A 20,619-nucleotide genomic window follows, 5' to 3' on the forward strand; every position below is an offset into this window, starting at 1 on the left:
CAGAAGAAACACTGGAACGAGTCTGAAGGCAGGTGCTAAATGGTAGGATCACCAAGAAATGTTGTGACCCTAGCAGCTCAAACAACTTATTTTTCTGCTTCATTTTTAAATAAAAAATTAGAAAGCTGCCATTCAAAATAGCTCCTGTTTGTTTCGATTTTTCTTCTCCGTGTCGGCCTGTTAACTCAGTATATTAGTCTGTTTTCATGCTGCTGACAAAGACATGCCTGAGACTGGGAAGAAAAAGAGGTTTAATTGGACTTACATTTCCACATGACTTAAGAGGCCTCAGAATCATGACAGGAGGTAAAAGATACTTCTTACACAATGGCAGCAGGAGAAAATGAGGAAGAAGCAAAAGCAGAAATCTCTGATAAACCCATTGGATCTCATGAGACTTTTTAACTATCACGAGAAAAGCATGGGAAAGACCAGCCCCCATGATTCAATTACCTCCTCCTGGATCCCTCTAACCACAAGTGGGAATTCTGGGAGATACAATTCAAGTCAAGATTTGGGTGGGGACATAGCCAAACCATATGACTTGGCAAGGTCAATAACTTTCTCACTGACCCTAAGCAACAGAAAACATCTGGGATGGTTGCAAGGGGCACTGGTAGGATCACTGCCAAAGCAGAGCATGCGGGAGAAGGCAATGGAATCCTGTTCTCCATAGTATGCTATGAGATACTCAAGCACACTTTTTCAGTATCTCTTTGGACTTAGAACTATGTTCCTGGTTCTACAGAAAAATTGCTAAGGAAATTCATGAGATGACAAAAACTTTCAGAACTGAAAAACAGGAAATGTAAGCTTTTTAGTTGTTTGGTGTTCAACGTATGCCTTAAAGACAATTCAACATCCAAGAAAAGAATGTTCTCTTTTTTGTTGTTTTTTACAGCTGGAGTAGTATACAAAGGGATGGAGTTGAAATGAATGAGAGGAAATTGGAATTCTAACCTTATTCTCGCTGGTATTAGAAAGGCACCTACATGCATTTCGAATGAGCCAGTGGTTGCTGATTTGCATTTTTCCCCATAGATTAAGAAGGAAATACAGTGGTAGAACAGTAATCCTGTCCTTTGTCATATATTTTCATACTCACAAAGGTGAATGTTAGCCTGCTTGCGAAATCTGAAGCTGAGTAACGAAATACCAACCGCAGAGTTGAGAGAGGTGGCAAGAGGAGAGGCATAAATTCAGCATCTCACCGTTCATTCCACAGACACGCACAGGCTCCCTGCCCACCTCTGTTTCCTCTAGGAACACAGGTAAGTGCTTCAAGCAACTCCAGCTTAATAATATAAATTATTTTTTACCATAATAATGATACTATGTTCTATATTGTGCATTTCCTTCATTCTGACTGATTATATTTTACTTATTCTGCCGGGGCAAAATTAAAATACCTATTTCATCTGATTTGTCCTTTATCTAAATTGCTTATTTCCATGTAAGCAAAAACACCCTTAGGAACACAGAAGGAGAGCATCTCACAGCCACAGAGCCTTGAAGGAAACATCAGGGATGTCTCTTAAGAGCTGGTTGGATGTGATCCACAGAGGTTTCATCTTAGCAGTCATTATAAAGACTTCCTACTTAGCCCTAGTGTAGCCAGCAATGAAGGAAAGATAAAGATGGTCTATTACTTATTTACAATAGTCTTTACAAACAGTAATCTTGTGAGTCTTCTAATTATGAGATTAATGTATTTAATATATGCACATTGTAGAAAGCTTAAAACATTAAAAAGAAAGAAAAACTTTGTCAAAATCTCACAACCCAGATATGTCATTTTCTTTAAGAAAATTGTACTATAAAATGACACTCCATTTATGAAAGTCATTCTGAAAGGAATTTGATGCTTTTCCAGGAGTACCAGATCACATCAGGTTCACCATGAAGTCCCTCAGTGAGGCCAACACCCAGTTCTTGTTCGACCTGTTCCAACAGTTCAGAAAATCAAAGAACAACATCTTCTATTCCCCTATCAGCATCACATCAGCATTAGGGATGGTCCTCTTAGGGGCCAAAGGAAATACTGCACAACAAATTAACAAGGTAGGTATCAGCTTCATTACGCTGACCTGTTGCAGTTTTTCTCTGTGGTTCTGTCGGCTAGCACGCAGATGGTAACAGATCTGGTGGCCTGATGGGTAGCACAGGGGGCTGAGCAGGAATTCCCATTACTGTGAGACCACTGACTTAAACAGATCTTTTCAGTAAAGTTCTCTTGTCCTGCTTCCTGTCTCTTCCAGGTTCTTCACTTTGATCAAGTCACAGAGAACACCACAGAAAAAGCTGCCACATATCAGGTGAGCCACAGAGTACTTTGGTTCAGCTTCAGATACCTGAGCAGATCATAGTTTAAACCTGGAACTTCACAGAAACTAAGAAACGGCCGTTTTTAGGGGAAATCCTGGACAAAAAGATTCAGACATACGGAGTGATTTGGCAATTCATGGCACATAATTATTATTCCACATTTTTGCGTTACTGAAAGACAGCACTGTACTTCAGAGCATAGGTCTGGGCCAGGATAGGCTGTGTTCAAATTCCAGCTTTGCTCTTCACAAATGATGAACACAGGCAGGACTCAATGCTTGGAGTCCCAGTGACATCATCCCAGAAAACAAAGGGTAATAAAAAATCTGACTCAATACATGCAGATACATGGAAACATTTGCAACAAATGCCTTGCCCATAAAAAGTCATAATAAATGTTATTATTCTTATAAAATAGCTATAATATACTAATTGCAATAATGTTGCAAAATAATTTAATTTTAATTGAGTCACTAATGAGATTAAGAAGAATAAGCACAAGTCCAGTATATTTTGGAAAATGATTGCTATGGAATATATTGGTTTAGAGCCTTAATAGTGCAAAATGCTTTGCTGGAAAGTAGAAGGTTCTAGATTTAAACAGGCTTAGGTTCTAAACTTGGCACTTCTAATGTATGTCTCTATAAAGAGGTTTGGTTTTTTTTTTAATTCTCTGAGCTTTCTTGTTTTCATTCGAATTGAACTAAAGACTTAAGAGTTACCCACGTAAAACCCTTAGCCAAATACCTGGCACACACTGTTATTATGTGCAGAGAATGACCATCATGAAGAAAGTGCCATAGATCAGTCAATGCGTCTTACAAGGTGATACCACCAAGAGGTATAACAGGGGTTCCTGGCATAATCTATTTAAAATATCCAAACTTCAGCATACTCACATACTTGATGGTTGTTAGAAGTGAAATATGGTCCTTGCTCTTAAGGAGCTGAGAGTTTAACTGGACCTAACCATTTAAACCAACAAGGGGAAAATCCAGTGGTAGACAGTGCTGTAGCTTTAGTTCAGAAGAGAAAAGATTGGAGTACATTAGAGCAGGAAGAATTTTCTGGAAGAAGTCAACCATAATGTGTATTTTGAAGGGTGTTTGAGGTGAAATACACCAAGTATCAGGGAATAAGCACAAAGGTGATCATTGAGACTACTAGCCTTTAGGGATTGATCTAACACACTTAGCATGGGTTTAGTATTTACATTGATACACTAATTCAATGAGCTCCTTTTCTGACATTTGAAGGTTGATAAGTCAGGAAATGTTCATCAGCAGTTTCAAAAGCTTCTGACAGAATTAAACAAATCCACTGATGCATATGAGCTGAAGATCGCCAACAAGCTCTTCGGAGAAAAGACTTATCAATTTTTAAAGGTAAATTTCACCTGGCCTACGAACCTTTCATCTGCATCCTGGTGTCTGTGTCTCTGACCGGCCACGTGGAAGAGAGCTAAAGCACAAGAGTCTGACTGACGCAGGTGGGGAGCATTTACTCAGAGTGCATTAGCTCCATTTCCACAAGTCTCCCCCACTGGAGTGTCCCAGACCCCGACAATATATCAGGGAAGTGTGGATTTAGGGATAATTTTGCAATTAAAGAGGAGGAGTTTGGGCAGCAGCGAGTAATGAAACACCATCAATGGACTGGCACTGACTCAGTCACATAGTATACATCTTGGTGGGAAATGTATGGCTAATGGGATATTATTGGAATGGGCAGGCTTGGGTGAATTCCTCGGGATAGTTGAGGAAGTACCAGGAAATACTGAATGTGTAGCATGAAAGATAAAAACAAAGGTCAGAAACATCATGGTTGAAATTACTGGTGAGAAGTCTCAGAAGCAATGAATCTCCTTCAGGGAAACCTGTTCTGCAGTTTGCAAACCACAGCCTCTTCTGCTTCTGCCTTTTGCCAAATGATATTGGCCTTCAGAGACCCCTTTCTTGCACCAGCCTACACTCTCGTTTCGCATTATCTGCATGGCACCTGTATAAAAACATGCATGGACAGGAGATACTGCATCTCTTCAGGGTCTGGATTCAGCTTATTATAATTGTAAATCACTAAATTTGGTAATATATAGTTACATAAATTACTCTTACTTCCTACTTTCTTCCTTCTTATCCCAAAGGAATATTTAGATGCCATCAAGAAATATTACCAGACCAGTGTGGAATCTGTTGATTTTGTAAAAGCTCCAGAAGAAAGTCGAAAGAAAATTAACGCCTGGGTGGAAAGTCAAACGAACGGTAGGAGAGCCATCTATTATAGAAACACCTTTGAGAAACCTATGCGAGTGAGCCCTGTGCCTGACACTGCATGAGGGACCGGGGATAGGGATTGAGATGGGTTTGCAGGGAGGGCGGAGGAAGGCAATGCAGGTGAAGGACTTGTCTACGTGAATATGAAGAGAGCCTAGGGAAACCAAAGGGGAAATCACAGGAAGCCAATTAGATGGAAACACAGCTGGAGAATTATTTGCACATGTCCCTGGATGATAATAGCTTTGTGGATCCTCTGTCTCTGCTCAGGCCCATTTTGAGATCATATTCTTTTCTTTAAATCGGAGCCAATTGTTTAGGATGAATATTTAAAAGAAAACATTAGAAATTGTCTCCCTTCTCCTATACTAATTGGGAAACAAGCAGCTTTCCAGTAAATCACCCTTTTGCCATCTGAGCTGGAGCTGCCTGGACCACATCTCTGTCCACACGTTCTGCGGGGATTATCACAGCTGTCTTCCCCATCAAGGACAAAGAGCTGAACAAAGTCTAGATAATATAGACATCTATTCTACCTTCCACCTCTCATTAAAGGCCAAACTTACTGCAACTCAACATGAGACTCAATAGGAAGATACCCCAGGAAGTAATGTCTGACAGCACAGGGCGTGTGTTTCATACCACAGAGCTCATATCACTTGTCCTAAAAAGCAATCAGGGCCTACTTCCTCTGAATTGAGACCACATAGTTAAAGAAAAAAAAAAGCAGGAAGAGGCGAGAGGGAGAAAGGAAAGAGATATGTTGAAAGAGTAGACAAAATCAGTTTGTCAGTATTCCATGTCAGATGACTGGAGTCACTCAGAGACAGAGAACCTGAACTCCTTCTCTACCACAAGAAGTGATGTCTTCATCAAGGGTAACTTTATCCAGCTGGAGCCTTGAGGAAAGCTGCATCTGGTGAACCATTCGTCAGTAAGTCTAATGGTTTAAAGATCAAAGTCAGTGAGTCTAAAGTAGGGATTTGGGTGAATAATTAATAATCAGTCACGAACATTTGCGAAGCATCTTCCAGACAAACCATTTGTACCTTGTGTAAAAAGATTCTTTAAAGCCAGGCACAGTGGCTCACGCCTGTAATCCCAGCACTTTGGGAGGACGAGGCAGGTGGATCATCTGAGGTCGGGAGTTCGAAACCAGCCTGAACCAAATGGAGAAACCCCATTTCTACTAAAAATACAAAATTAGCCAGGCGTGATGGCACATGCCTGAAATCCCAGCTATTCAGGAGGCTGAGACAGGAGAATTGCTTGAACTTGGGAGGCAGAGGCTGCAGTGAGCTGAGATCACACCATTGCACTCCAGCCTGGGCAACAAGAGCGAAACTCTGTCACGAAAAAAAAAAAAAGACTCTTTTATTCTTTCCCTTGCAGAAAAAATTAAAAACCTATTTCCTTATAAGAGTATTGACAGAGACACCACATTGGTTCTTGTGAACGCAATCTATTTCAAAGGGCAGTGGGAGAAGAAATTTAATAAAGAAGATACTAAAGAGGAAAAATTTTGGCCAAACAAGGTATTCTCTATATTTTCTTTATATAACGTAATATATTAATATGTGGAATGTTAAATTTAAATATTTCTGATGGAAAGTACCATGACAAGTAAAAAATAAAAGTTTTCACGTCTGTTATTTTGTTTTAGTCTTCTAACTTTATTTAGTTAGGAATACCAGAAGAAACTATGGTCTCTAACTCATTAAATTCCTGGGTTATTTTTTAGCTGAAGGATGTGTTGATATCTCAGTAATATTTTCGTTTTTGTCTTGTGTCTCATTCGGTATTTGTTGGACACATTGATTGATTGCAGGATACATACAAACCCATACAGATGATGAGGCAATACACGTTCTTTAATTTTGCCTTGCTGGAGGATGTACAGGCCAAGGTCCTGGAAATACCATACAAAGCCAAAGATCTAAGCATGATTGTGCTGCTGCCAGATGAAATTGATGGTCTGCAGAAGGTAAAAACTTGCATCTACAACTCTTCCTTCTACTCCCTGACTTTTTCCTAAGATATCAAGTTTAAACAAGGTAAAAGCTTGTGACCAAGTTACATCAAAATAATGAAAAATTCAAAATGAGGAATGATGACTCGGCTTCATATTACAAATATTTTAGCATAGGGCCTGACACGAACTGAAGGCTTAATTAATTATTAATTTATTATAGTTACATGCATTGGATATCAATTTGATGATATTATTATGCAGCAATTTAACCTTGACTGGGAGAAACACATAGCAATGTGAGGAAAGTTTATAAATACACCAAGCAAAAAAGGGAATAGAAATTTAGGGTATATACTAATCGCAATGTGTACTAAGTAATGTATACAGGAAAATAAGAAGAGCCTATTAAAAACTGATACATGTAGTAGGCTGTTGGCACAAGAAATAATGAAAGATAGTTCATTGTGTACAAAACAGTGTAATCATATTTTTACATATGTAGTATACATTTGTATACAGACATATACACATTACATGTATGTGAAAACATGATTCTGTTTTTATATACCTACCTACATACATATATATACATACAGATACACATATAATCAAACATGTTTATATATTAAGGACTCATTTTGCCTATTAGAATAAAATCTAATGAAATGAACCTTCTGTATTTTACATTTATTGCCAAAATAAAGATTCTCCATATAGTCAATTGATTGTTAAGCTGTATTAGAGATCTTTACTTAATCATATCAGTTTCTTTTTTCCATTTGTATAGCTTGAAGAGAAACTCACTGCTGAAAAATTGATGAAATGGACAAGTTTGCAGAATATGAGAGAGGCGCGTGTGAATTTACAGTTACCTCGGTTCAAAGTGGAAGAGGCCTATGATCTCAAGGACACATTGAGAGCCATGGGAATGGTGGATGTCTTCAGTGATGCAGACCTCTCAGGCATGACTGGGAGCCGGGATCTCGTGGTATCTAAAGCTCTACACAAGGCCTTTGTGGAGGTCACTGAGGAGGGAGCGGAGGCTACAGCTGCCACCGGGGTAGTAACAGAATTACAATCAGCTCCTTCAACTAATGAAGAGTTCCATTGTAATCACCCTTTCCTATTCTTCATCAGGCAAAATAAGACCAACAGCATCCTCTTCTTTGGCAGATTCTCATCCCCTTAGACTCAATTAGTCCGTCACTCCTTTTGGCAAAATGTTCACCCACAGTCGTTCTGGTAAACTGTTTGCTGGCAACAAGAGATCCTCTTGACTCATATTTCTTTTCAATCTCATAGTCATCATCAAGAATTTAATGATTGAAATAGCATGCCTTTCTCTCTTTCTCTTTATAAACACACATATACCTACTTTTTCTTCCAGAAAAATTATCCTTGAGGAAAAATCAAGATATTTTAATACTCTATCTTCTAAATTTGATACACAATTCTGTTTGTGACCTGTTTTAGATGAACCAAACCAAATCATACTTTCTCTTCAAATTTAGCAACCTAGAAACCCGTATTTCTTTTAATTTAGGTGATACCTGAAATCCTTCTTATGTTTCTAAATTTTGTGATTCTATAAAATACATTATCAATAAAATAATGACTTACTTAAATAATTTTTGCCTCACCTTTTTCTCTCAGTATAGGGGAAGTGTCCAGTTACATACAGGAAAAATAATTTAGAAATATATCAATCATGTAGAAAGGAAAATTCAAAACAAGAGTGGTTCATGATGAGCCTGGAGTAGAAGGCAGATCCCAAACATGAGGAACCTTGTAAACCACATTAGGAACTTTCTATTTTATGCTAAAAGGGATAAGAAGCTCATTACAGGTTTGTTTGTTAAAGAGGGGCATAAAATTATCATATCTGCATCTTGAAAATACATCTCTGGCTACTCTGACATCAATAGATGAGAGGAATAAACAGTGTGGTTACTATATATAAATTAGGAAACCATTTGAGTATTGGGAGTGGAAATGGAGAGAAAGAAACAGCCTGGAGGAATTATTTAGGAAGTAATAGCTGCAGTAAGACATCCAGGTTTCTGACCTAGCCAATTGGTTGGATGGAAGAAAATGTTATTGTTGTTGTTGTTTGAGACAGATTCTCGCTCTGTTGCCCAGGTTGGAGTGCAACGGGGTAATCTTTGCTTATTTGCAACCTTTGCCTCCCAGGTTCAAGCGATTCTCCTGCCTCAGCCTCCGGAGCAGCTGGGACTACAGGCGTGTGCCACCACTCCCAGCTAATTTTTGTATTCTTTGTAGAGACGGGGTTTCGCCATGTTGGCCAGGAAGGTCTCAATCTCTTGACCTAGTGATCTGCCTGCCTCAGCCATCCAAAGTGCTAGGATTACAGGCGTGAGCCACCGTGCCTGGCCAACATTGTTGTTTTTGAAAGAGAAAAAGATCATGGGTTTATATTTGTACTTGTTGAATTTGAGGTACTTTTAAGATTCAAATGGATTTGCCTGGCAGGCACTTGAAGATATTAGTCTAAATCTCAGAAAGAGAATATGATCTGAAGCTCTAAATTTGTGATATTCAATATAAATACTCTAGAGTTACTGGGATAAATATGGTAACTGCAGCTAAAAGCAAAGATAAGATCCTAGGGAGAAAGGATAAAGTTAGAAGAAAGAAGAATCTGTAATCGACCTTGAAGTATACCAATATGTGTAAAACCAGGAATTGATCATTTTTATTTTCTAGAAAGTAACTTTTCTTAGGGTTCCAGAGTTACTCCCATAGACTCTTCCCAGTCACTACTGAGTCCCACCTGGTTTCATAAAACATGAGTTTTTGAGGATTTGAGCAAGGTTGAAATTTTCTTCAGCAAGATTCAGCAGTCCAAGATCAAGGCAGAGAAAACAAATATTTCCCCACTTAACTATGAGACTTGGTCAAGTTGTTGAGGAAATTGACAGACTAGCCAGAGAGTAGATAACATGAACAATCTGTTCAGTGAATGCAGCTGGGGAAAGAAAGCAAAGAAGGATGTGGTAGTCTTGAAGAACAGATGTGTATTACATCACTTAATGAGGTCAAATAAGGATGGTATTGAGTTTATGAGAAATATGAAGAGATCAGAAGTTTCGGCTAGGACCTATGATTTTGAAGTATACTTTAAAATGATAAATTGTAAGGAATTATAAAGCTCTAATTCTGTCAAATAGATGAGAATTAATTTCTAATGATTCAATGAAGCTGAAAATGGTAGAGTGCAAAGTTTTGAAGAACTGATTGTTAGAATGACTTTAGACCATATCTTTCAACTCTTAATTTTTCTGGGTTTAGAAGAAGGGACTTTAGAATAATGAAAATGCTAAGACAAAAGCTCATGAGCATTAGGGTTTTATAGAGTATAGGGCACCGTTGATATTTTGTTATGAGAATTGAAACATTTACTTATATTCCAGCCAGAAAACCAATTACACCTGCATTGTGGCCATCTGCGAAAGAAACCGAAGGGAAAGCCACAGTTTTTGTTTTGATTTTTAAAATAATGAATTAAAATCTGCTGAACAAAACGGCATATGAGTCCATGCTGATATACAATAAATGACTAAATTAAAAGCTTAATAAGAAAGGCAAAATTTAAGTGCTTTCAAAACTTCTCCCCACGGAATACCACTTTGTACGCATTATGGTGGCCAAAAATAAAATTTAAAATACTGGACTATTGCAAGTTTTGAAAAGAATATGAAGCAGTTGGAATGCTCACACACTGCTAATGAGAATACAGAAGGTGCAACCACATTGGAAAACAGTCTTAAGTCATTGAACTCCACACTTAAATTTTATTTTAATTAATTATGCCTCTATAAAGCTGACCCAAAAAAGGAAAAAGAGAATTGTCCAAAACACACAAATTTAGGTGAAAAAATAGTCTTCATTAAATACTGGTTTTAAATGTATTTTTAATTGATAAAAACTATATACATTTATCTTATACAGCATGTTTTGAAACATGTAGACACAGTGGAATGAGTCAGTAGAGCTAATTAATATATGCATTACCTCACATAATTTTTTTGTGGTTAAAAACACTGAAAGTCTAGTCTCTTAGCAATTTTCAAAAATAAAATGAATTAACTATAGTCACCATGTTGTACAATAGACCTCCTGAACTTACTTCTTCTATTTAACTGAAATTTGTATCCTTTGACCAACATCTCAATTCCTTCTCACTCCCCGGCTCCTGGTAACCACCATTTCATTCTTTATTTATATGAGTTCAACCTTTCTAGATTCCACATATAAGAGAGATCATAAAATATTTGTCTTTCTCTGCCTGGCTTATTTCACTCAACATAATGTTCTCCAGGTTTACCATGTTATCATACATGACAGGGTTTCCTTTTTTTAAAGGCTAAAGGGTAAGGATTCTACTGTCCACGTATATAACACAATTTCCTCATCCATTCATTAGTTATTAGATACATGGTTTGATTCCATATTTTGATTATTGTGAAAAATACTGCAATGAATATGGGAATAAACATATGTTTCCAACACAACTGCTTTTATTTCCTTTGGAAACATACTCAAAAGTGGAATTACTAAATCATATGGTAGTTCTGTTTTTAACTTTTTGAAGGACCTTTATGATCAAAGAAACTTTATTATGTTTTCCATAATGTCTGCTACCTGCCTGGAGTTCCTAGGCATAATCCTCCCCTGCAGAGGGCCCTTCAACTGGGCACCAGTTGAGCTAAGTCGGGAAAACCACACTTTGTTTAGTATATGCTCCCTTCATTTTCCATAATACCATCACCCACTTTGAGGGGGTAGGGAGAGGTTGTATTGCCATTGAGTTGAAGGGAATTATAACAAAGGATGGTGGGGAAAGGGGACTAAAGCTGAGGGTAAATGTGATTTTTCCAGAAGGCACTCAGGAAGTTAAATTATTTCATAGGAAATTCTTCATGGGTGTGCCATGTTCGCTAAGGTCACTCTCTATCCTTTGATCTTTCTTCCAACCTTCTTCTCACCACACCTCTCAAAAAAACTCTGCTACTTGTCCACAAGTGTTAGCCTTATCCCAAGATTACTTCCCTAACCGCAGCAGTACCTTTTCCTTAGGATATTGAAGGACAGAGGAGCTCTTCCTGCACACACTGGTGGAGTGAACAATTGCCTTTGCAAGTCCCACAGAGCTGTGTGGGGAGAGGGTTCAACACTTAAAACCGTACAGAGGAGTCCGGAGTGGACAGCCTTGGTCCAGTCCCCTTTGAAGTATTCTGACCCACACAAGCTATAGACCCCCCATCTTCGTGTTTCTATCACTGAGTGTGTTAATATCTTTTCCTAATCTCATGCTTTCAGACTGTGTCCCCTCAGGCCTCACGAAATGAGAAACAGACCCCATCCACATGATCACTGTCTGAACCACCCTGCAGCCACCTCTTGTGAAATGATGGGATGCCGTTTTTAACTAAAGACTATCCTTGACTTAGTGTGGGGAAAAATGAGAGAGAAAGGGTGGGTTACGTATCTTTTGGCGGAGGAGAAGGGGAGCCAAAAGGGAGAGGCGCATTTTACTTTTTCACCCAAAAGGACAACGGGACCAACAAGTCAGATCCGAGTGCCCTGCTAGACATCAGAGTGGGACAGGACACTGGGAAGATGCAAGCTCTGTGTCCTTGGAAGTACATGATGAGAAGGGTATCATAGAAAGGTTGACATAGAAAGGATTCCTGTCTTTTAAGAGAAAACTCAATGTCTTTCTCTTTACCTGGCCTTTAAGTCAGTCTGTACTATTTAAGAATACAAGTATGAAGTTCAAGTTGGATTTAGCTGACTTGTGAGGGAGGGAAAAATGATAAAGATAAGAGGGTTAGGGATCTGGAAGTGAGAAAGACACAAAACAGACCATACCACACTGGCTTTTTTTTATTTTATTCTTCAGCTTACAGCAGAAGAGGTGATTTATTGTATGGTTGTTACACTTGGCCACAAGTAAACACAGAAACAGTCCAGAATGTCACAGGTACAGGGCAAAAGAACAACATGGGCAGTTCTGGTTATGAGCAAGGTGGGTCTCAGAGGTGATTGGCAATCGGATGGCAATGAAGTTCTAGATCCACTGAAACAAGCTCTAGCCAGTAGCATGCAGTCCCACTTGTCCCAGCATCCCCAGCGCCTGGCGTCCCATGTTTCTGCTCCTGTGGCCTCCACGGTGCCACAAGCTAGCGGTTTACTTGGACCTCTGCCTCATCTTTCTTCTTTTGGGCTTTAGCCTGTGCATTCGCTTCTTCCTCCACTTGGCTCTCATGGTGCAGAGGTTTCTATGGGGGAAAGAGAGAAAGGCTACAGTTAGTTTGCTGTGATAATGGTAAGTGCAGAGGTCAGATGTCAATCATGCCACACTGTTGAAGGGAGAAGCTGTCGTTATGGGTGTGTGTGTGTGTGTTGTGTATATGTTGCCTAAGACAGATGTTGGTAGGTGGGGCTGGGTAAAAAGACTATTGAGAGATGGTTAGCTAGAGAGAAGGAAAGGGCCTTGTTGTGAGAGCAAGGGCCAAAGAATAAGCCCCCTAACAAGCTGGGGAAGCCATGGGTGTGTAGAATCTGTGAACACTCTGGGAAGGGAGACTGACTGCCAGCGGCCTGGGCACTCAGGCCCAGAGAACAGAGGAAAGTCCAGAGGGAGTTGCTCCATAAAAGGCTATAAAAATGACCTCACCTAGGAGGAGGACATTTATCACAGGGACTGGAGAGAGACAGTGCATTTTGTAGAATCAGCTTTATTAAGGTTTAATTTATATCCAGTAAAAGTCACAGGAGGGGAAGAGGGAATGGGGAGTTATTACTTAATGGGCACACAGCTTCTGTTTGGGGTGATAAAAGAGTTATGGAAACAGTGGTTGCACAACATTATAAGTGTCATGAATACAACTGAACTATACAGTTCATGGTTAAAATGGCAAATTTTATGCTATATATATTTTACCACAATAAAAAGTCACCAAATAATCAAAACATAGAAAATATTCATTATCCTCAAAAGTTTCCCTGTGCTACTTAGCAGTCAACACTTTCCCCATGCCTGGCAGACACCAATCTACCTGTTGTCATTGTAATTCTGCTTTTTCTAGAATTTCATATAAGTGTAATCATAAAGTATGTAGTTCTTTCTGTCTGGCCTCTTTCACTGAACATATTTCATCCATGCTGTTGCGTGAATCTGTAGTTTGTTTCTTTTTAATTGTTAGGTGGTATTTCATTGTATGGATGTACCACATTTTGTTTATCCATTTCCAGAAAATGGACATTTGATTTGGGTTACTAACTTTTTGTTTTGTTTTGTTTTTTGAGATGGAGTCTTGCTCTGTCACTCAGGCTGGAGTGCAATGGCACGATCTCAGCTGCAACTTCCACCTCCTGGGTTCAAGCTATTCTCCTGCCTCAGCCTCCCGAGTAGCTGGGATTATACACACCCACCACTACACCCAGCTAATTTTTGTATTTTTAGTAGAGATGGGGTTTCACCATAGTAGTTAAGCTAGTCTTGAACTCCTGACCTTAGGTGATCCACTGCCTTAGCCTCCCAAAGTGCTGGGATTACAGGTGAAAACCACTGCACCCAGTCTACTAAGTTTTTTTTAAAAGCCAACCTGGATTAAATGCCAGGCTGCCAAGGAGGGAGATCTTACTGTTACATAAGGATGAGGTACAAATGCTGGCTACAGACGGATATGAATAAGAGCCCATAGACCAGCCCTATGTGTTTTCTTATGACAACCTAACATCTTGAACCATGGTCTGCAGAGAACCTCCGGATCTTAGATTTTCCTGTTCGCAGTTCTAGATTTTATTCTGTGAGCCATGCCCATGTGGGGAGCACTGTGACTGAGAACCTAAGTTGAAAGTCTTCATGAATACTGTGGAGCAGCAAAGACATTCTCCTTTTGTGCCTTGCTTTCTACATAACTTCCATGGCAGTTGCATGGGGATCCAAGATGGGCCACCAGAAGCTTCATATAACATACCATATTACAATATATTTAACATAATATAATTTATTATACACTGTGTCATATAATTTAATATAAAATATATAGTCGTATCACTTGCCTGCAGACCTGATGCTCTTATTCTTGCATAAGAAAAAAAATAGGCCGGGCGCAGTGGCTCACACCTGTAATCCCAACACTTTGGGAGGCTGAGGTGGGCAAATCACAAGGTCAGGAGGTCAAGACAATCCTGGCCAACATGTTGAAACCCCGCCTCCACTAAAAATACAAAAATTAGCTGGGCATGGTCGCACATGCCTATAGTCCCAGCTACGCAGGAGACTGAGGCAGGAGAATCACTTGAACCCGGGAGGTGGAGGTTGCAGTGAACTGAGATCACATCACTGTACTTCAGCCTGGTGACAGAGTGAGACTCCATCTCAAAAAGAAAAAAAAATCATAGCTGGGCGTAGTGGCTCACGCCTGTAATCCCAGCACTTTGGGAGGCCGAGGCGGACAGATCATGAGGTCAGGAGTTTAAGACCATCTTGGCCAACATGGTGAAATCCCGTCACTACTAGAAATACAAAAATTAGCTGGGTGTGGTGGTGCATGCCTGTAATCCCAGCTACTTGGGAGGCTGAGGCAGGAGAATAGCTTGAATCCAGGAGGTGGAGGTTGCAGTGAGTCGAGATTGCACCACAGCACTCAAGCCTGGGACAGAGTGAGACTCTGTCTCAAAAAAAAAGTATATGTTTAGAGTTATCATTTATTCAAAATGAATCTTATCCTTTTCCTTCCTCCATAAAGGACTCTGTCCCCTGGCTTTGATGCCTCAGAATATATCTTCAGACTCTACTACAGGCACCTTGCCTTTAGGAGTCAGGTATCTGGTTTCAGAATTTTGTTGTCACACCTCACTCTTAATCCCACCTCCTAACCTGTGCTGTGAGCTTCAGGTTTTAGACTATGCTTGTTTCCCCTGAGTGACCCTGGGTGAGAGGAAGGACAGTTAGCTTCTTGCCTATTCCTGACACATGGGCCACAGGCCCCAAATGGCAAGCCTGGTCACCTTGCAGATTTTCTCCAGGGTCTTTGGTGAGAGGCTGGTGGTATTTAATGAGAGACTTCTCAGCCTCAGGCTTTAGCTGTACCTTCCAGTGGCCCCAGGTGGCCTTGAGCACCCAGTGATGAATGCCCAAGGCCTCTGCCCAGCCATTTCTTGTTGCCCTGCATCCCCCAAACTCTGGCGGCCAGAGGAAACTACTCACCCTGGTCTGGGCTGTTGCTCCTATGAACAGTCACTAGCAGTGCTTTTAGTTTCCTTTCTCCTACAGATGTGCTCAAATCAAGATATGAAATCCAGACTAGGAGGAAGGATAGCATAGGATTGGTGACCATGGCAGACATCTGTTGTTTTTCTCTCCCCAATACCAGTCTCACCTCCTTCTACTGTTAATGGCATTCTTTTCTTTGAAACTTTTATTTTAGGTTCAGGGGGCACATGTGCAGGTTTGTTATATAGGTAAGTTGCATGTGATAGGAGTTTAGTGTACAGAGTATTTCATCATCCAAGTAATAAGCATACCCGATAGGTAGGTTTTTGATCCTTACCCTCCTCCCATGCTTCACTTTCAAGTAGGACTTGCTGTCTATGGTTCACGTCTTTCAGTTGATGTGTACTCAGTGTTTAGCTTCCTCTTACAGGTAAGAAAATGTGATACTTAGTTTTCTGTTCCTGCATTAGTTCGTTTAGGAACATCCGTGTTGCTGCAAAGGACATGATCCTCATCCAGGGCAATATAGCAAGACCTCATCTCTAAAAAATTAGCCGGGTGCAATGGTGTGCACCTGTAATTCCAGAGGCTTAGTAGGCTGAGGAAGGAGGATTGCTTGAGCCCAGGAGCCCCAGACTGCAGTGAGTTATAATCACCTGGGCGATAGGGTGAGACCCTATCTCTGAAAAAGAGGGAAAAAACAGAGGGGGGGGGGCTAATTAACCTGATTCAAATAAGGTGACTGTTTGAAAGGGGAGGGGAGATGTTTTGACTCCCCCCACCTTAAATACTTGTCTTACATGCAAAACTGGCTTCCTGTATCTGGCCAGAAGACTATAGAGCAGTCCAGATGTTTTGGACTTCTAACAACAACCAATAACAAGAACAAAAATCTCACTGATAAAGACCTTTACAGTCTTCAGATATTACTCCTATTGAATTTTAGAAGTAATACATGTATAGCTTTACAGTCTTCAGATATTACTCCTAAAATTCAATAGGAGTAATATCTGAAGACCCCTGCTAAGCATTGATGGAGAAGAAATAATTTTTTTCTGTTGATATCCTGAAACTTCCATCTAAATAGTTTAAAAATAATCAGGTCAAGACTGGCTTAGAGGAAGGCATTTCTAATTTAGGTGAGGTTCTAAAACAATCAGTTAAGTATAAACCCATGGATCAAAGTCTGACTTCCCCTAGACCTTGGTGTGGATGTCAGGAAGAGAATAGCTCTGGGGCTTTACCTGTGCCTGCCATTTGGAGACGCCCCGGAAAGCACACTGCTCTGGGCAGAGAACCCCCTAAGAAAAGAGATGGTCCTTTGCTTCTGCACAAAGGCTAACATGGCCCCTGATGTTGTGTGCTGGTTGCTAAATGTTGAACAAGTCACCAGAAACGGCATCTTCCCAAAAGTCATGGAGGCCTTTGTCACTAAGGAAGAGAGAGAGAGAGAGAGAGAGAGAGAGAGAGAGAGAGAGAGAGAGAGAGAGAGAGTGTGTGTGTGTGTGTGTGTGTGTGTGTGTGTGTGTGTTTCTTTGAGACTGAGTTTCGCTCTGTTGTCGGGGCTGGAGTGCAACGGCACGATCTTGGCTGTAACCTCCGCCTTCCAGGTTCAAGCTATTCTCCTGCCTCAGCCTCCAAAGTAGGTGGGATTACAGGCACGCGCCACCATGGTAGGCTAATTTTTGTATTTTTTCAGTAGAAACAGGCATTCACCATACTGACCAGGCTGATTTCAAACTCCTGACCTCAGGTGATCCACGGGCCTCGGCCTCCCAAAGTGCTGGGATTACAGCCCTGAGTCACCGCGCCCTGCGGGAAAGTGGCTATTTTAGGAAGCAGGTTAAGAACATGTTTCGCTGGGTCACATTATTCTGCGTGATGAGGCTCACAGAGAAGGACCCCACCCTTACTCCAAAGGCCTTTGAAACCATTTCTGGAAAGGGCAGGGTTGGTTTCACCCACTGCCCAGCGTCTCTCCCTACTGCCTGTGCCAACTTCCGGTCCCTCACCTCATCGGAGTTCAGGTTAAACGCGGAGCTCCAGTTTTTCAGCCCCTCCTGGAGCTCCACGATGTCCACCACGCCGCCCCCGCTGTAGCCCAGGTCTTCGAAGACGATCCCGTAGCGGAAGTAGTCGTCGTCATTCTGGCAGGCCACCGCCTCCAGCACGAAGCCCTGCAGCCAGCGCAGCATGGCCGGGTCGGGAGGCTGCTGGGACCGCTCGGCCCGCTCGCCCACACCGCGGCACTCGCGGTCGCCTCCTCCACGCCCGGCTGTGCAAGGCAGGAGGTCCCGGCCGGCCGTCGCTTCCGCAACTGCCTGGCGGAGCCTCAGCGGGTCGGAGCCCAAGCGGGCCAAGCCACCCGCGCCTGCGGGCTCTCGGGCGCCGCGGAGCGGACCCTCGGGGGAACCTCGGAGCGCCCCCTTGTGGGACCCCTGGCCGAGACGCCAAGCGACTGTTGAGGCGCCAAATGTGAGTTCAGGTGCCAGATGTGGCGGCGTTGGGTTCCCAGGACCGCTGGAGGGGCGGTCGACGCGGGAGCCGAGGGACCTTTGAGAAAAGGGAGCGCATTCCCCAGGTGGCGTCCAAAGGGCGCTCGCGGATGTAAGATTCTCCCGGCACAGACTCAGTGCCTGCCGGAAGATCACAAAAGTGCAGATCACAAAGTCAAGAAATCGAGACCATCCTGTCCAACATGGTGAAACTCTGTCTCTATCAAAAATACAGCAAATCACACTGCCACGTATGCACCTATGCAACAACCTTGCATGTTTTTCACATGTACCCCAAAACCTAAAATGCAAAAAAAAAAAAAAACTTAAAAAAATAAAATAAAATAAAATAAATAAAAAAAATACAAAAATTAGCGGGGTGTGGTGGCACGTGCCTGTAGTCCCAGCTACTCGGGAAGTTGAGGCAGGAGAATCGCTTGAACCCGGGGGGCAGAGGCTTTGGTGAACTGAGATCATGCCACTGCACTCCAGCCTGATGACAGAGCAAGACTCCATCTCAAAAAGAAAGAAAGAATCTAGAAAGCACTCTTGTGAATCAGCAATGGGGACAAGGTCAAATATGCTGTGTGTTGGGAACAGGTTTAACTAGAGCATGACCGGTACATATTGCTTACTTATTCTAGCAGTTTTTTGCCTGGGGATGGCTTAGTGTTCCTTGCCATCGCCTCTCAGCAAACAATATATACTCCATCACACACACATCAAGACCTTCATGGCCCTGTTCCTTTCAATACATGGGAAAACTAAATGAAAACAAAAAAAATAGCATTAGGTTTACAAGACACCCCAAAATATACGTTCACACATGTTTTCAGGGGATATACGCAAATGATTTTGATCACTTGATACCTTGAAAAGAGCTCTTGTGGGACACAATGATATTGGTAAGTGACAAGTATAAAACGAGTCTTCAGTGACATTAAGGAAACAAATCAACCCACAGATAGAGGAAGAGCTTTGCACATAGGGATGTGAAATGGTCTTAAGTGTAATGAAAAGCCAAGATGCTGCCTCAGTCAGAGAAAAAAAATCAACATAATAATGGGATACATCAAGGAGAATACTGAGCCAGGGGAGAAAATATTTTTAAAGATAAATTATTCATTAACTTTTCAACAGGTACAGAAACAAAAAATGCAGAACCCAGAAGATATCATGGCAGTCTTAAAGTTTGATATCTTTCATTTGTAGAAAAGCCTTAAGATCTGTTTTAACTTAGAGAAGGTGGAGTGACTTCCTGACTACCACTAAGAAAATGTAACTTCTTGGGAAACTATCTCTACCTTGATGATTTTATACACACACGAGATGAACAACAAGGAATATGCTTAGATGTATTGAGAAAGAGGTGAGTCTGCAGCACTGTCACAGAGGTGCACAAATACTGAGAGACTGCCGAGGAAATGGTCCCCATCAGTGACTCTCAGGTGAGAACAGGGGGCTTTGGGTTTCAGCACAGCCTGGGCAGTTGGAATGCAGGGCTCCTGAGATTCCATGACAACCCCACCTTCTCATAATTCTATTATTGCCACAGCAAACGGTTACCTGGCACACTGGCTGAGACCTCCCTCACTCTTGTCAGAGGCAGAGCTACAGGCAGTGCCTTTGGCTCTGAGCTCAGGCAACGTAAATACTGTTTTTGCTGTTAAGGATTCTAAACTGCTGTGAGGTGTCGATTAAGTTCTTCGCAACCGTAAGTCAATTCCAGCTGTTGTCATCCCTCAGTCCTGACTAAACCTAGTTGATTTCACTAGTTTTTGATCCATCATGTGCTTGGGTTTCTTCTCCCCAGTCCCTGTTTGAACTCTCCTGCCACAAACATCAGCATGGTGGTAACTGCCGCACATTTGTCCCATGACGGGGCAGAGATGAATATTCTAGAAATCAACTGGAGATTACAAGCTCAGCTGGCAGAGAGCCAACAGCAGTTTGAAGACCTCAAGGAGAAATTTCTGATAATTCAAGCTACTGCCTACTCTCTGGCCAAGAAGCTGAAGAAATACAGTAAGTTCTATAGAGTCACCATCACAGAAGTGATGAGTCAGCACCTGTCGTCTCTGTGAGATACTGAAGAGTCTCTTCATCAAAATTAATTTCATCCTTCCCTTAGTTCTAGGAAAACAGAAATGGGTATTTTAGCTTCATTATGTTAAGGATGGTAAACAGAGGCACAACGTATTTAGCAACTTTTCCACGTTAGCAGTCCGATGTGAGGTGGGACTAGAGTTAAAATCCTACTTACTGACTTCTGATACAGGCACAGAACCACTTGCTTTTCTCAGCAAG

General features: G+C 41.4%; 2 protein-coding genes across 3 annotated transcripts in view; both read left to right on the forward strand.

The window, feature by feature from the left end:
• The window catches only part of LOC135276019 (neuroblastoma breakpoint family member 1-like), a 171,992-nt gene that overhangs the window by 145,168 nt on the left and 6,205 nt on the right, over positions 1-20,619 (forward strand). Inside the window, exon 13 of the mRNA XM_064378935.1 lies at positions 20,126-20,337. Coding sequence (XP_064235005.1) covers positions 20,126-20,337 — 212 coding nt within the window. The remainder of the gene's footprint in view (positions 1-20,125; positions 20,338-20,619) is intronic.
• Positions 1,220-7,759, forward strand: LOC135276052 (serpin B3-like). Of its 2 annotated transcripts, XM_064379056.1 has the most exons (8): positions 1,220-1,271; positions 1,874-2,061; positions 2,259-2,315; positions 3,582-3,710; positions 4,469-4,586; positions 5,991-6,133; positions 6,427-6,582; positions 7,358-7,759. In XM_064379056.1, exons 2-8 carry the CDS (start codon positions 1,900-1,902, stop codon positions 7,757-7,759), a joined length of 1,167 nt encoding a protein of 388 aa, XP_064235126.1. In that variant the 5' UTR covers positions 1,220-1,271; positions 1,874-1,899. The 2 variants fall into 2 exon arrangements, with proteins under 2 accessions (XP_064235126.1, XP_064235125.1); XM_064379055.1 differs by lacking the exon at positions 1,220-1,271 and having other exon boundaries at positions 1,900-2,061; positions 6,490-6,582.

This window comes from Aotus nancymaae, unplaced genomic scaffold (assembly GCF_030222135.1).
Source record: "Aotus nancymaae isolate 86718 unplaced genomic scaffold, 86718_ANA_hifiasm-v0.15.2.pri h1tg000020l, whole genome shotgun sequence".
NCBI classification, from domain to species: Eukaryota; Metazoa; Chordata; class Mammalia; order Primates; family Aotidae; genus Aotus; species Aotus nancymaae.

Bases quoted from the DNA above. Each gene is read 5' to 3' on its own strand.
- LOC135276052 (XM_064379056.1), top strand. From the start codon at position 1,900: ATGAAGTCCCTCAGTGAGGCCAACACCCAGTTCTTGTTCGACCTGTTC. The intron at 6,134-6,426 runs GTATTCTCTATA...GATTGATTGCAG, and splicing joins AAAAATTTTGGCCAAACAAG to GATACATACAAACCCATACA. The intron at 6,583-7,357 runs GTAAAAACTTGC...CCATTTGTATAG, and splicing joins AAATTGATGGTCTGCAGAAG to CTTGAAGAGAAACTCACTGC.